At 46.5% G+C, this 12,917-nt stretch overlaps 1 protein-coding gene across 8 annotated transcripts in view; it reads left to right on the top strand.

Moving 5' to 3' along the window:
* Positions 1-1,413: 1,413 nt before the first annotated feature.
* Positions 1,414-12,917, top strand: part of PIP4K2A (phosphatidylinositol-5-phosphate 4-kinase type 2 alpha) — a 116,916-nt gene continuing 105,412 nt past the window's right edge. For 3 of the 8 annotated variants that reach the window (XM_074574485.1, XM_074574482.1, XM_074574487.1), the window contains exon 1: positions 1,420-1,782. In XM_074574485.1, the coding sequence (XP_074430586.1) occupies positions 1,642-1,782 (141 nt within the window). In that variant the 5' untranslated portion in view covers positions 1,420-1,641. Of the gene's footprint in view, positions 1,783-12,917 lie in introns of all 8 variants that reach the window. The other 5 variants (XM_074574489.1, XM_074574486.1, XM_074574490.1 and 2 more) reach the window with 3 other exon arrangements.

The following is a 12,917-nucleotide window of genomic DNA, read 5'->3' on the forward strand; positions in this document are numbered from 1 at the left end:
TTTCTGGCCCTGTCTCCTGGATGGACCCTGTGCCTATGTTGTTGTGCCTTACTAGATGGACCTGGTCCACCACCTCGGCTTCTCTGGGACTGCTGAGGTGTTGCTTTTGCCAGCACCTGGCCCTGCCCACAGTGCATGGACCCCGTGGGACTGGATCTCATTGCTGAGGCCACTGTCTGGACCGGGATGACCCCTGGATGCTGGTTTGTCTGCCCTCATGGAGCAGCCCTGCTCTCGCTTCTCCCTAAGGACCTGGTCACCCTGCTGAGTGATCAGCTGATGAACAAAGCGAGGTCTACAGCGGGCAGGTCAGTGTGTGTGCTTCAGGAGCTGATGGTTGACTTCCGTAAATGCACAGAAGATGTATGCTCTGCGTTACCTGTGTGTATGGACCCTGAGCAGGGACTGCAGTTGTCATTAAGGTTCCTCGTTATACAGTGGAGGGACATGTATGTTGCGTACAGTGTTTCCCAGCTGGGCAGATGTGCGTCTGCAGAATGTCGTCCCTCCCTGACCACATCCTCTGTGGCCATAGAGGCAGTTAAGAAATATTTTAAATTATTTTGCTGTGGGTATGAATAGAGGAATGCAGTTCACAGGGGTGCGATACCTTTAAGGAAGTGTGAAACTTGTGCAGGTGGCTGCGTTTTCAGTATTTGCCATATCCCGGCTGAAACAAGTCACTCCTCAAGTCCTGCCTCAGAGTGTCCTTCTCCAGCACTTGTAGAACGGTTTGGGTGGAAAGGACCTTAAAGATCACCCAGATCCAAATCCCTGCCATGTTCAGGGACACCTCCCACTAGACCAGGTTGCTCAGAGCCCCATCAAAGCCTGGCCTTGGCCCCTGTCACTCCTGGAGGTCTGGAAACTTGAGTAAATATTAAAAAAAACTACAGAAAGTTAATGATGCGTGTGATGAGTTAGGTAAAGATTAGGACGATGGTGGGTTTTATTTCCCAGAGGACTTGGAGATGAGGGTGGCGAGGGGATGACACTGGCACAGGTTGCCCAGGATGCTGTGGATGCCCCATCCCTGGAAGTGTTCAAGGCCAGGCTGGATGGGGCTTTGAGCAGCCTGGTCTAGTGGGAGGTGTCCCTGCCCATAGCAGGGGGGTTGGAGCTGGATGATCTTTATGGTCCCTTCCAACCCGAACCACTTTATGACAACCACCTTCTCCGGGAGGGTGCCGAGCCGGGGTCGGCCTCCGCAAGCCCCGCTCCATCCCCCGCGTCCCCGCCGCCTCCCCGGCAGCGCATGCGCACCGCGAGGGAAGGGGGGGTGCGGCGGCGCACGCGCAGTGCGGCGGCAGGAACCGAAACTCCCCCGCCGTTCCCGCGCCGGCGGGGGGGGGGGGGAGGGGCGGGGCGCGGTGCGTGGCGGGCGGTGGCTCCCCCGCGGGGGAGGGGGGGGGCGGGGCCGGGGCGCGCGCGCGCGCGAGCCGGGGCCATTTCAGCGCGCGGCACCGGCGGCCAGGCCGGGATGCGCGCGGCATCCCGCGGCTACCAGCCCGCCGCCGCCGGTCGCCGCCTGCCCGCGGGGCTGGGGCGCTGACTCGCCCCTTCCTTTCTCTCCTGCCTCCCTCCCTCCCTCCCGTCCGCCCGCCGTTTCCCCCCCCCTCCTCCCGCCCCGCCGGCTGCGCCATGGCGGCCCCCAGCAGCATCGTGCCCGTCATGGCGAGTAAAACCAAGACCAAGAAAAAACACTTCGTGGCGCAAAAAGTGAAGTTGTTCCGGGCGAGCGACCCGCTGCTCAGCGTCCTCATGTGGGGGGTCAACCACTCGGTAAGCGCCGCGCCTGGCTCCCCGCCGGGACATCCCTCCCCGGGGGGATGCGGGGAGGAAGGGGGGGGAGGTGGCGATGCGGGGACACGGGCGGGAGCGGGGAGGTACGTGCCCCCGGGAGCCACCCGCCGGTTGTCGCCCTCTGCCCCGGCGGGGGGGTCGGGAGCGCCGCCACCGAGCCGGGGGGTGCCGGCGGCAGCCGGTGTCCCCTCCATCCGCCGCTCCGGCGGGTGCGCGGGTGGTGCCCGGGAGGGGACGGGGCTGGCGGCGGAGCCGGGGCCGCTCCGCCAGCGGGCGTTGCGCAAATGTACTGCGGTGAAAAGGCGGGGGTGGGGGGGGAATAATAAAAATAAAAATACCCCGTCATTAGCGTTTAACCAGCGAAGTTTTTACCGTTTTCCGTGCAGTTTGCCCCAGCCGGAGTCTCCCGAGGGGTGGGGTGGGGGGGGACAGAGTTGCGGCGTCCGGGGGCGCTGGGTCACCCTGCGGGCGGCGGGCTGCTCCGTGCCCCCGGTGCGGCGGCGACGTCCTGCCGCGGTTCAGCCTCAAAAACGAGGAGGCTGGGAGAGACGTCACATGGTGGGGGCATTATGAGGCTCAGGCGGCAGCTTTACATCTTTAAATAGCTGCGGTGGCAGGTTAAAAGTGCGGGGCCCCGAAGATCAGCTGGAATCGGGTATCGGGGCGGTTGAGCCCAAAACTTCTCTCCTCTCGGCGGTGCGGAGTCGGCACGTTTATATTGTCGCTTCTGGTTGCTCCTGGAGACCTAAGAATAACTGTCAACGTGCGATTTGGGGTTAGACTACGAATGTTGTAACAGCTTCGTGAAACAGGCAAAGCAGTCTGTTCTGTTAAGGTGATGTTCCTTTTGTTTCCTACACATACAAATCCCGTGGGGTTGGCTGTTTTTTTTTATCCCCTTTGTGTACATTTTGGTAGTTTTTGCCCCAAAGCCTGGAGGGTGAGCATCAAGGCTAAGCCCTGTTATGTCACAGTGCCTGAAGTGATGGTCTGGGGGGAAAATGCTTCGGCTGTACGTACCAATGTGGTATGGATGGCAGAGAGGAAGCTCTGCTGAGGTTAAATAGTCTGCTGAAGATAGCCCCGAGTCGGTAGGAAATGGTGACAAAGGATCTCCAGCTTTCTGTAGGTCAGTTGTAAGCAGTGACATCCTATGTCACGAACCGATAAGAAACGAGATATTGATCTGCCAAGCAAAAAGATGTCTAGCGATGGAAGTGCACGCTATGCTGTTTGCCAGAATTGGGCTTAAATACATGATTTCTTCTGAGCCTTCTTTAGTGGCTAGCATTATTCATAGTAAAGTTCCCAAACAGGCCTCTTTGGTGAAAGGAAGCAAGCTGATAATTACAGGGTGAGAGACTTCCACTGAATGGCAGCGCGGTAGCTGTCGGCCGTCTCCCCGGGGAGAGGGGGAGAAGATCTCTGACGGGAGCGGAGATCTTCCTGTTGCAACAGCTTGTTGCTACATGTGCTTGTGCTGGAAATACCACCGCTTTCAGAGGAAAGACCTCTCCAGTAGCCTGCAAATGATAGCAACGTGAATAGTGACAAGCACAACGCTGTACAGGACTCCTGCGATCGCATACGGTGGTGTACATAGCTGTCCCCATTAGAAAATATCATAAATAAGCATACTGGTTCATGGATATACAACTAAAAATTGTAAACTAAAATACTTGGGGGGGGGGGGGAGCTCACAGAGCAAGCTCAGCAGTACAACAGGCTCAGAGAAAGGTGGTTTTGTGGTCATAGAAAGATGATGGTTGTAGGCGTGAGTGTCCGCTGTGGCTTCTGCAGATATTCTTCCATTTCTCTTACCCTGCTGCCAGGTGTAGTCGTGAATTGGGTCACGTGGAAGCACAATCCCTCCGAATGAGAGAGCGTAAAAAAAAAAAGTTAATTTGATGTGTCCAAATCTAAACATCTCTCCTTAGCCAAGAACACAGGGTTGAAGTGTTGCAGGCTCCTCTGTTAAATGCTTGCCCTTGTCGGTTTGTAATGTTTGATGTGACAGTCCCCAGCAAATGAAAATAAGCGTTTGGTGTGGCTGGAGCAGACTCTGTTATCGCAATTAAGAATTTACCATGGGAGAAATACGAATTTTGCACGTGGATTCATTAAGAGCAGGAATTAAGGATCCTTGAGTTTCTGAGCAGAATAAAGAGAAATCCGTAAGGAAAGGTTAGACTAGGAAATGAGCAGAGATCGTGGTTCATGATGTCAGTAATAAAATAAACTTAGAACATAGTAGTCACTTGAAAAAAATCTTATTTAAGGCTACTTCCAGTGCAGTGCGTATCAGTTAACGAGATAATAGCAGTCTCTGAGTCTTACTGTCTTGGGGGATAAATACGTATTGAAATGGAGAAGCTGAGATGCCATTTCCACGTTTTCTGACAGGATGCGGCATATACTGGAAGGAAGCACTCGGGGAAGACAAAAAGGGAAAAACAGATCTTTTTTTTTCTGTAGGCTTTTTAACTTTTTGATCTTAGGGCCAAGATAATTGATAACTGAGTTCTGGAGGGTTTTCAGATTTTAAATTGCATGTCTGAAGAAGCTCCATCTAAAGAAAAAAGTTACAAGAACTGTTATCTTAACACTCCTGTCCTAGGAGGAAACGTGACTCGAGAGGGAGATCTCGAGTGTTGGTGTCGCCAAGCAGAGGGCTTGCGGCAAAGGTGTGAATTCTTAATGCAGGGAGGTGTCCGTTACCCAGCGTTCTTATAAATTACACCCCCCACCCATCCAAGAAGCTGTAAGCGCATTGCTTTTGGTGTCTCAGTAGTTGTTTAGGTAGAAGTAGAGAGATACCTAATGCAAAATCCTCCTTGGTAATGCAGTCAAATTCAGTAATAACTTAGAACAGCATGCAAGGGGAAAGCACGTAAGCATTACCCAAGTATCTTTAACAAGAAAATAGGTGCTCACATTCAGAGCTGTAAATTCGTTTCTCGGTATGCTGAAATACGCTGCTGAACGAAACTTTCTGCTAAGTGAAAGGGAAAGCAACTGTGTCCCATTTTGCAGATGAGATTATAATACTGATGACTTGTAGCAGCAAAGACTAATTGTCAGTGCGCTTGGATCTTGCAGGCATCTGCATCATTAAGAGTTGATCTTATCTCCGTCTTTTACCCTGTGTCAAAGATAATCTGGCTGTGCTGCTGAAACAAATACTTAAACTCGGTGGTTAGTATGACTTAAAGCCATATTTTTAGCTAGTTAACATAATTGTAATAATATTTCATTTACAACTGGTATGGTTAATAACATCCTTATTCTTACTTCCATATTGTTGCTGCTGCTGAATTTCCAGGGAAGGGAAGGGAAGTGGCATGTAACTTTTTGCCTAATGCTTTTGGAAGTAATTCTTCCCTCCTTGCTTTCTGTGCCAAAAATGAAAGCCGGAGGTATTCTGTGTTTTCTGCAGCCTATGATGGTCGTCCTGGGCACAGTGATGGTGTGTCTGCTCTTGCTCGTGTCAGTTGCCTGCTTCTGTTAGAAGCTTGTTAGGAAGGCGTGGAATTTGTAGGGAACTACTAAGCTTAGGTCCTTTGAAACATATCACCCCCAAAGATGGAAGAAAATTAATAGAAACGGGTTTGTTCTTGTTGGTTTTTTTTTTGTAACTAATTTTGAGGTAAAGAATGGACTGCTGGAGACCTCACCTACTGTGTCAACCATTAAATTAAACATATTTAGGAGAAGAGAGTGAATGCCTGATGCAGTTATGGACCATACTGTACAAGTCGGGGGGGGGGGGGGCGGGAAGCGCAACCAAAACCAAACAAACCCCCCTCCCCGCCCCCAGAATCTGTAATCGCCATCTGTTTCTTGGATGATTACAAGCTGATCTAAAAATTTAGCAGCGCCTGACTTCTCAATGGCACTTGCTGCCTAATAAGCAAGTGGAACAATAAGAATACATGGATCAAATGACACCCCCCAGTCCCCCCCCGGCATATTGCAGAGTACATCAGAAAGAGCACACTTTCCGTGGGTGAAGATTTCAACAGATAATAAACTCCATGACTGCCGTCAGCTGCTCGTGTGAGGCAGCGTGAGCCCGGTGCTTCTGTTGCGCTCTCGGCTCTGGCTCGATCTTTTTAACAAAAGTGGAACAAGACAAGGACAGAATCATGAGAGCGAGAGCGGTGGGACTCCTCTCTCCGCCAGCGCAACTCCTGGACTCATTCACTGATACAGTTAGGAGTGGGGAGGGGGGAAAATGGTGTGACATGTAAATGCATCTTTCCCCCTCATACGTACCAGGGTCTCTTTGGTCACGTTAGGAAATCCTCTGTATCTCTACAGAAAGCTATAAAACGTCAGTGCTCTTGTCATTTTTCAGCTAGCATGCTTGTTTTTTCTGTTACAAACTTTTATCCGGGCAAATACGCAAATAGCTCACTTATTCAAGCCTGTCCTTATGTTTTAGCATGGCTCTGGAGAGCTTGTTAGGTAAATGTGTACCCGCTCGGTTCGTGGCATAAATCAAGTTTCTTAGTGTTGACTTACCTAGCCTCTCTCCAGAGAACTTCCTATCCTGAAACGTTGTACATCTAGGAAAATGACACTGAAAAGTGCTTATTGAGTATATCCTTAGAAAGATTAAACTCAAAATAATTAAAAACTAGGTTGTGCCTTCTGGAATATGATGTACTGACTTATGTTTATGATCAGTTTCCTTTAAAGAGGCGGGGAATCCACAAAACCAAACTCACAGCACTTACTACTAGCAATATATCTTCGTAAGTTATGGGAGCTGATAACTTCTGGGTTCATATTTTTAATATACCCATAAGCGATGATGGGACTGGTGAAACCCCGAGGACGTGGAACTATAACGTTGACTCATGGCATCAGCTGTTGGCACAACAGGTTGGTTGGGAACCATCTTGAGATGGAGAGGGCTGCTTGGACGTCATGTTGTCAATTGTGTTCATAGTATTTGTATTTCATGCAGAATGTCATTACTGCAAGTGTGGCTTTTCAAAATGACTGAAACAAAATAAAGCTAAAGCTCCTGATCTTAGAGTTAACTCGAGATTTGTAGCAGTGAGCTTGGGAAGAAAACCCCAAACCTTATTAATTGTTTAATGGCCATGGTGGTAGACTACATGGGAGAAGGCTCTTTCGAAGAAGCAGGAAGAAACAATGTATTAAAAAGCATTGATTACAGCAGAGCAGGTAATAAAGCAATTAAAACTATTTTAAATAAAGTCAGCTGGGCACGCAGCCCAGATGTTTGTATATAGAAGGAAGTAGAACAGGAAGAGCTATTTATTGAAAACTTGGTTCTTTTTTGGGTGTCAGGCGCTGTGTGCTGCAGAAATTAATTTGGTACTGCTTTTGCAACTGAGTGGATGGACTAGTAAAAATACAAATTGTAAATATTTATTGTGGTTCAGTTAAAGGTAATAAACATTCCTGTATGAAATACAGATGGGAGGTGATACTTCATGTCCTTCTCTGAATTATTGATAGGGACATGTGCAATAGCCCCTATTAGGGAAGAGATGGGAAGAGCTATGGAAAGAGCTCTGACAGCAGTTTCACAGCTACTTTCTGTAGTTTCTTCCGCTCCACAAGATAAGGTGCTGCAAAGGCTAGAGTTGGGGGTTTTTTTGCCTATAGGTTTTCGAAACTGAATTTCATTAACCACGGCGGGGAGGGCTGGACAATGTTCATCAAAGCAAACAGGCGGCACAAATTTGTTTTGCTGACTCAACTTTGTCATTCTATTTGAGTGTCCTGTACCAGTTCCCTTAAGAAAGAGTCTCTAGGGGATTATTTTTTTAAATTCCTTGCTCATTAAAGCAGACACTTGTATTATGCCCATTGGCCAGAGCCTGGTAGGTGTTTATTTTCCTCCTGTAGTTTCAGGGTGACCAACCTTGTTTAATATAACTGACTCACCTCATTATGCAGTTCCTGCTGTACAGTCCTGTTTTCTGTGCTTCCTTGAAAACATCTTGTGCCGTAGGGTTCCATAGGTTAGCTGTAGGTTATGCTGCTTCATGACGTCTTTAGTGTAAGGTGAAACTACCTGCTTACAGATCCTCAGTGTGATCTCGCCAATGCGAAGCGCTCAGAGTTGTAGTCATGTTGGCTTACAGATATCTTGACTTGTTGCGAGGTTAGTCATCTTTGTTGTTGAACTATGAGGTTTTAAAGGCTTGAAAGAAGTACACGTTCATCTTCATTTTCTCCTGACTTTTAAGTGATGATGACTACTGTTATGGGTAATGGACTCCAATATGAATTCATTATTTAATGTTTACTCCCAAGGCCTATTTCCATGTTTTTCTACTTCTTGATGCTTACTATTTAGGTGTCTAACAAGTCTTGATTTCTCTTCCTCATTTCCACTGTTGGTAAAGCACAAGTTTGCACTTGGCAAAACAGCTCAAGCAGTCTAAGAAATTGCTGCCGCCGCTCTGGGATGGTAATGACAAACCTTGTTAGTTTTCATGGTCTGCATCCTGGTATGTGCTGAAATGGGCTAGCTTTGAATTGTTGAGATGGTAACTTCTTGCATGTGGCTTGCTATGTGAACATCTGTCTTATGATCTTCCTAGATAGCCTGGGCTGCTCTATAATAAGTTAATTAGTTTTGTGTTGAGAGATTGTTTAATAAGGGTGTTGTGAAAATTGTTTGAAGTAGCTGAATGCTGTAGTGATGGCTGTTACAAACTGAAAAGAAAACATTAGCTTTGTCTTCAAAGAGCGGGATTGAATAGTTTGCAGTAGAAATACTTAATGGCCATACACCTTTTAGAGTACTTCTTTTTCATCAGACTTGGTGAACAACTACCTTGTGTACCGAGGCAAGGTAATTAGTCTAATCCAGCTCTTTTATGCGCACTGTAAGTTCCCAAGGCAACCTTAATATTCTTAACACAGCTGTGAGCGTATGCATGATCCTTTTAGATTGTAAGACAAAACTGAAAAAAAATCACATTCCCTTATGTGGTATTATTAGAAAGCCTGTGGAGCTCCTTGGCGAGGCTGGGACATACAGAACCACCTTGCAGCTGCTTGAGCTAATCGGTTTAATCTGTCACTTTTCCCAGTCTCCCTCTTGATGCCTTGGACATACGCTGTCTCACCTCTCACGACGCTGCTATTCCTGTGTTTGCGTTTTATCAAACAAGTCTCTGCCACTCCAGTCTTCCTGGTTAACAAGTTCAGCCGTATCTCTCTTCCTTATCAGTCATTACCCAGTTCCAAAGTAATAATCCAGCAAAAATAATACATTTTGAGGAGTTTTTAGATGGACCGTAATTCACTGAAGTTCGTTGTCCAACCGTGCAAACAGTTGTGCCGGCACAAAGAACGTGGAGTTGGTGGGAAAGCAGAAAAGGTGGGGCAAAATGACCTGTGTGTGAGGAAGTGCCCGTTCGTGCCGGCTGAAGGTTAGTCAAACCCCAGCCTCCACCGTGCCGAGGCCAGCTAGAGCTGGGGCTGCTGGAATTGTTTCCGCTTTCTCTCTGGCTTTGGTCTGATCCTATGGTAAGTTCCTTCAGGGAGATGCGGTAGATGAAAAACTCATGCAGAAGAGTGAATAAGTAGGGGTTTTATACCACAACGGGCCATATCCACGAGTGTCGGCCCCAGCTCTAAGGAGGAGCTGCAAAGACGCTGCGGGGAGAGTGGAGGGAAGAGGCTGATGTATGTGTACTTTAGGGTGAGTTTTTATAGTTGCTTAGGACAGTTGGAGGGACTCAGATAGCTCTGGTGCATACTCTTTGACCAGTGATCTATCTACACCTGAATTTTCGTATTTGGTAGCCTGGCGTTATACTGTTGCCCACAGTAAAAAAAGACTCAAGTAGAGAACACTCGCTGTGGGATTCTGCACTTTCAACACAGAGACATTTCTCAACTCTTTTAACATTTTGAAATAGTCATGTGTTTTGTAAGAGACAGAACTGTCTATATTGTACCTGTTGGTCTCTGGTCATCTCTTCAGTCTTGGTTGTTGGAACATGCTGAACCATCTAACCTCATAATTTCTCTATCGAGGTAGAGGGTAAATGTCTTTAGAAAAGTTGTAATGGCTTCCTGGGGGATGAAGTTTTTGAAGTTGCCTTTAGAGGTAAACACCAGCATTTGGAAGACCTTCTAAGCAATAGTAACTCTTGAGAATCCTACCTTAAGTGTTCTCTTGTAGGATCCCAAGCCTGTGGCTGTAGCAGTCACTGACTCTCTTTTTTTTTTTTTTTTTTCTCTCCTTTTGGGGGAGGAAGAGAGGAAAATACCCAACTTGGTTAGCCTAAGACCAGTCAAAATAAAGCAGCTTAGTAACAATTTTATTACACTGAAGGGAAACTGAGCAATATCTGACTAGCTTCTGGTGCCAAGCCTCAATAATTCTGTTACTAAACTAATAATTCTGATATAATGCCCTTCATCTGTGGCATGTCCTATTGCAAAGTAGACTTGAAGCTGTTTTTCAGAGTTTAGTCTGCGTTGGTCGTGTTGCCCTGTTTTTTGTAGACCCTTGCTAGATCGTTTGGGTACCAAACCCACTTTTGGTACAGCTGGTTCTGGTGTCGCGGTGTTGCTGGCTGTGTTTCTATTTGTTCAGTGTACTTGTTTTCTTTTTTAGCTGTGTAAGTTGCCTGTAAATAGAGCACGTGTTACGGTGCGGTGTGACCCCCATTGTGGGTTGGGTTCTGGATGATTATGACAGAAAACTTTCTAGAAGAGCTCAGAGAGAAATACTCTTTAAGTACGTAGTTGTCAGGGCCTTTACAGTGTGCAGGCCTGATGTGTTATGCTTGCCTGGAGGTGAGCAAAAATGAGAAGACTGGCATAACAAAAGCAAGGTTGCTGATCTCTGAGCTTCCTGCTTCAGTCTTTCTGGCTTTTTGTATTTTGATCTGAATCTAGAGCTAGTTTTGGGAGCCAAATTGCAAAATACCAAAACCTGAAAAAGCAGTTGAGTTGAGGAATGGGATATCTATTTTTATTTTTGTTTTATATTTTGAAGTTATGATCCTAATACGGTGTTCTGGTTATTTTTGCTTCTATGGAATTCTGAGAACAGTGGCAGGAGCACTTGCGTTCAGGGTAGTAGTTCTAAAATTTGTGCCTCTCTAATGAAGTATTGCATAATTTTCTTTTGCAAATAACGAATACAATCACTAAGATGCTGTTTGGGTAGATCTCTCTCCTCTGGAGTTTGTATTTAAGTACTATTCTGTTTATAGGGGTTTTCTGTAGCCTTTCCCATCCTGAAAGAAAAATAGTGTGATCTCTTCCATGCTTACTCAAACAGCATATATAAAGATATACAACTCCAGTTTTAAAGATGATATGCAAATCTGTTCTTGATTCATAAAGTACATATCTGAGACTGCTTGGTCCAAGTAGTGGTAATATTTAATGGCTTATACTTGAATGAAAATTATTTTTACTGTAAGTCCTTGAAGAGGAAGTGTTTTATCAACACATTCTGTCTCAGCTGGCTATTCAAAACAGCTGGTTGTCTTTCTGGGAAAGATAGCGGTCTCAAACAAGCTGACTTCACTGGAAAGCCCTTACCCGTCCTCCTCCTCCTCAGTCACTGCAAACTTGCAGTTGGAGGACTCAGAAATGACTCACAGGAACTGAGATGCAGTGTCAGATGCTCAGCGAGGTGCTGCAGCTCGGCAGCAGCTTGGGGCTGATCAAACTAGGGTTTCCCTGCTGCTCTCGATGTTCCCCCCCCCCCCCCTTCTGGTGATAATACGGGTAGCAGAGGAGGACTGAAGAGAAATTTTTCTGGCATCATTATCCTTTTGGGTCAAAAGCAGAATTGTCAGACCTAGTGAGTTTTCAGTCAGACTCATGCTGTGCTTGCAGTCTGTGGCATGTAAACCAGCCTTCTCCTGTGCTTGCACAAGGGACAGGACCAAACAAACAAGAAAAGCTTTTCTGGATGTTCCCCCAGCCCACGGAAGACAAGTGGTAAGACTGACTTACAGAAACAAAACCTTAGTGCTTGCTAACAAACACACATACCTGGTAGCAGGCAAAAAAAGCACTGCAGCCACTGTTTTCAGAACCTCTTTGCTCATTTCTATGGATGCAGGGAGTTCCTGATATAGCAGTTTCTCCAGCTGTTATTTTGGGCTTCAGCTGATTCAACAATGCTGCTGTCTGTCTCCTACCTACAGCTGCAGGCGGTTGTAGCTGGTTATTTCGTTTGAGTGAGCAATGTCCTTTGGGCTATGTTGGCTCAGGGATGTTAATAGGGTTCAGATGTCTCTGGGCTCACAGAATCCTGTGCTCCTTGTCCCTCCTCAGCATGTTCTTTTGCAGTACATCAAAGCAAAACAGCACTGAAGTCTTGAGCATCTTGAATCTTGCTAGTGCTCTACATCTATTTCTTGGTTGAAGGTTTTTTCCTTTTCTACCACATGTCCCAGTTACCATTTGTCAGGATTCCTGTCCCCCCTCACCCCACCCCCAGCAATTATCTGAGGTTGGCAGTGGTGTTTTTAGTTCACTTTTCAAGCCAATTACTCTACAGATATTGTTTTGTACTTGCTGAATTTTTCAGAAAAGGTATATGGCAACTTTCTCCTTGAAAGGTGTCATATGGTAGGATATTTTTTAATATTCTTGTCTTGTTGAGGAAATCTCTCAGGCTTTCATATTTAAGTTATCAACTTTTTCATTTTCCAGTGAATGACTTCCTAAGGTTTTCTGGTTGAACATGACTTGCTTCACAATAAAGGCTGAGCACCTAAGAATTTACTGGAAAAGCCTGAAAGAAGTGGTTCTTCCTGCATGATGCGTTGATCACCTGAAAGATGAAGAAGGTCCATTGGGATGTGAACAGTGGTAACCCTTACAATGGGCTTGTTCTTGCTAACTAATCTGGAGTGATGTGCCTGAGGTCTCGTTCACACCGTTATGAATGCCCTTCAAAATGCAAAGACTTTTCTTTACTGAAAAGCCATATTACTAACCATTTTACAGTAAAACGTATGTAATGACAGGTAATTTGGAGGGTGTCTTTGTGTTCCTGAAGTGGCTAAGCCATCCTTATGTTACTTGGCATGCAAAAATGCTTGTTTATCTACATATCTTAAGAGTTATTAGGGACAGGAATA

Source organism: Larus michahellis, chromosome 2, assembly GCF_964199755.1.
Source record: "Larus michahellis chromosome 2, bLarMic1.1, whole genome shotgun sequence".
NCBI lineage: Eukaryota > Metazoa > Chordata > Aves > Charadriiformes > Laridae > Larus > Larus michahellis.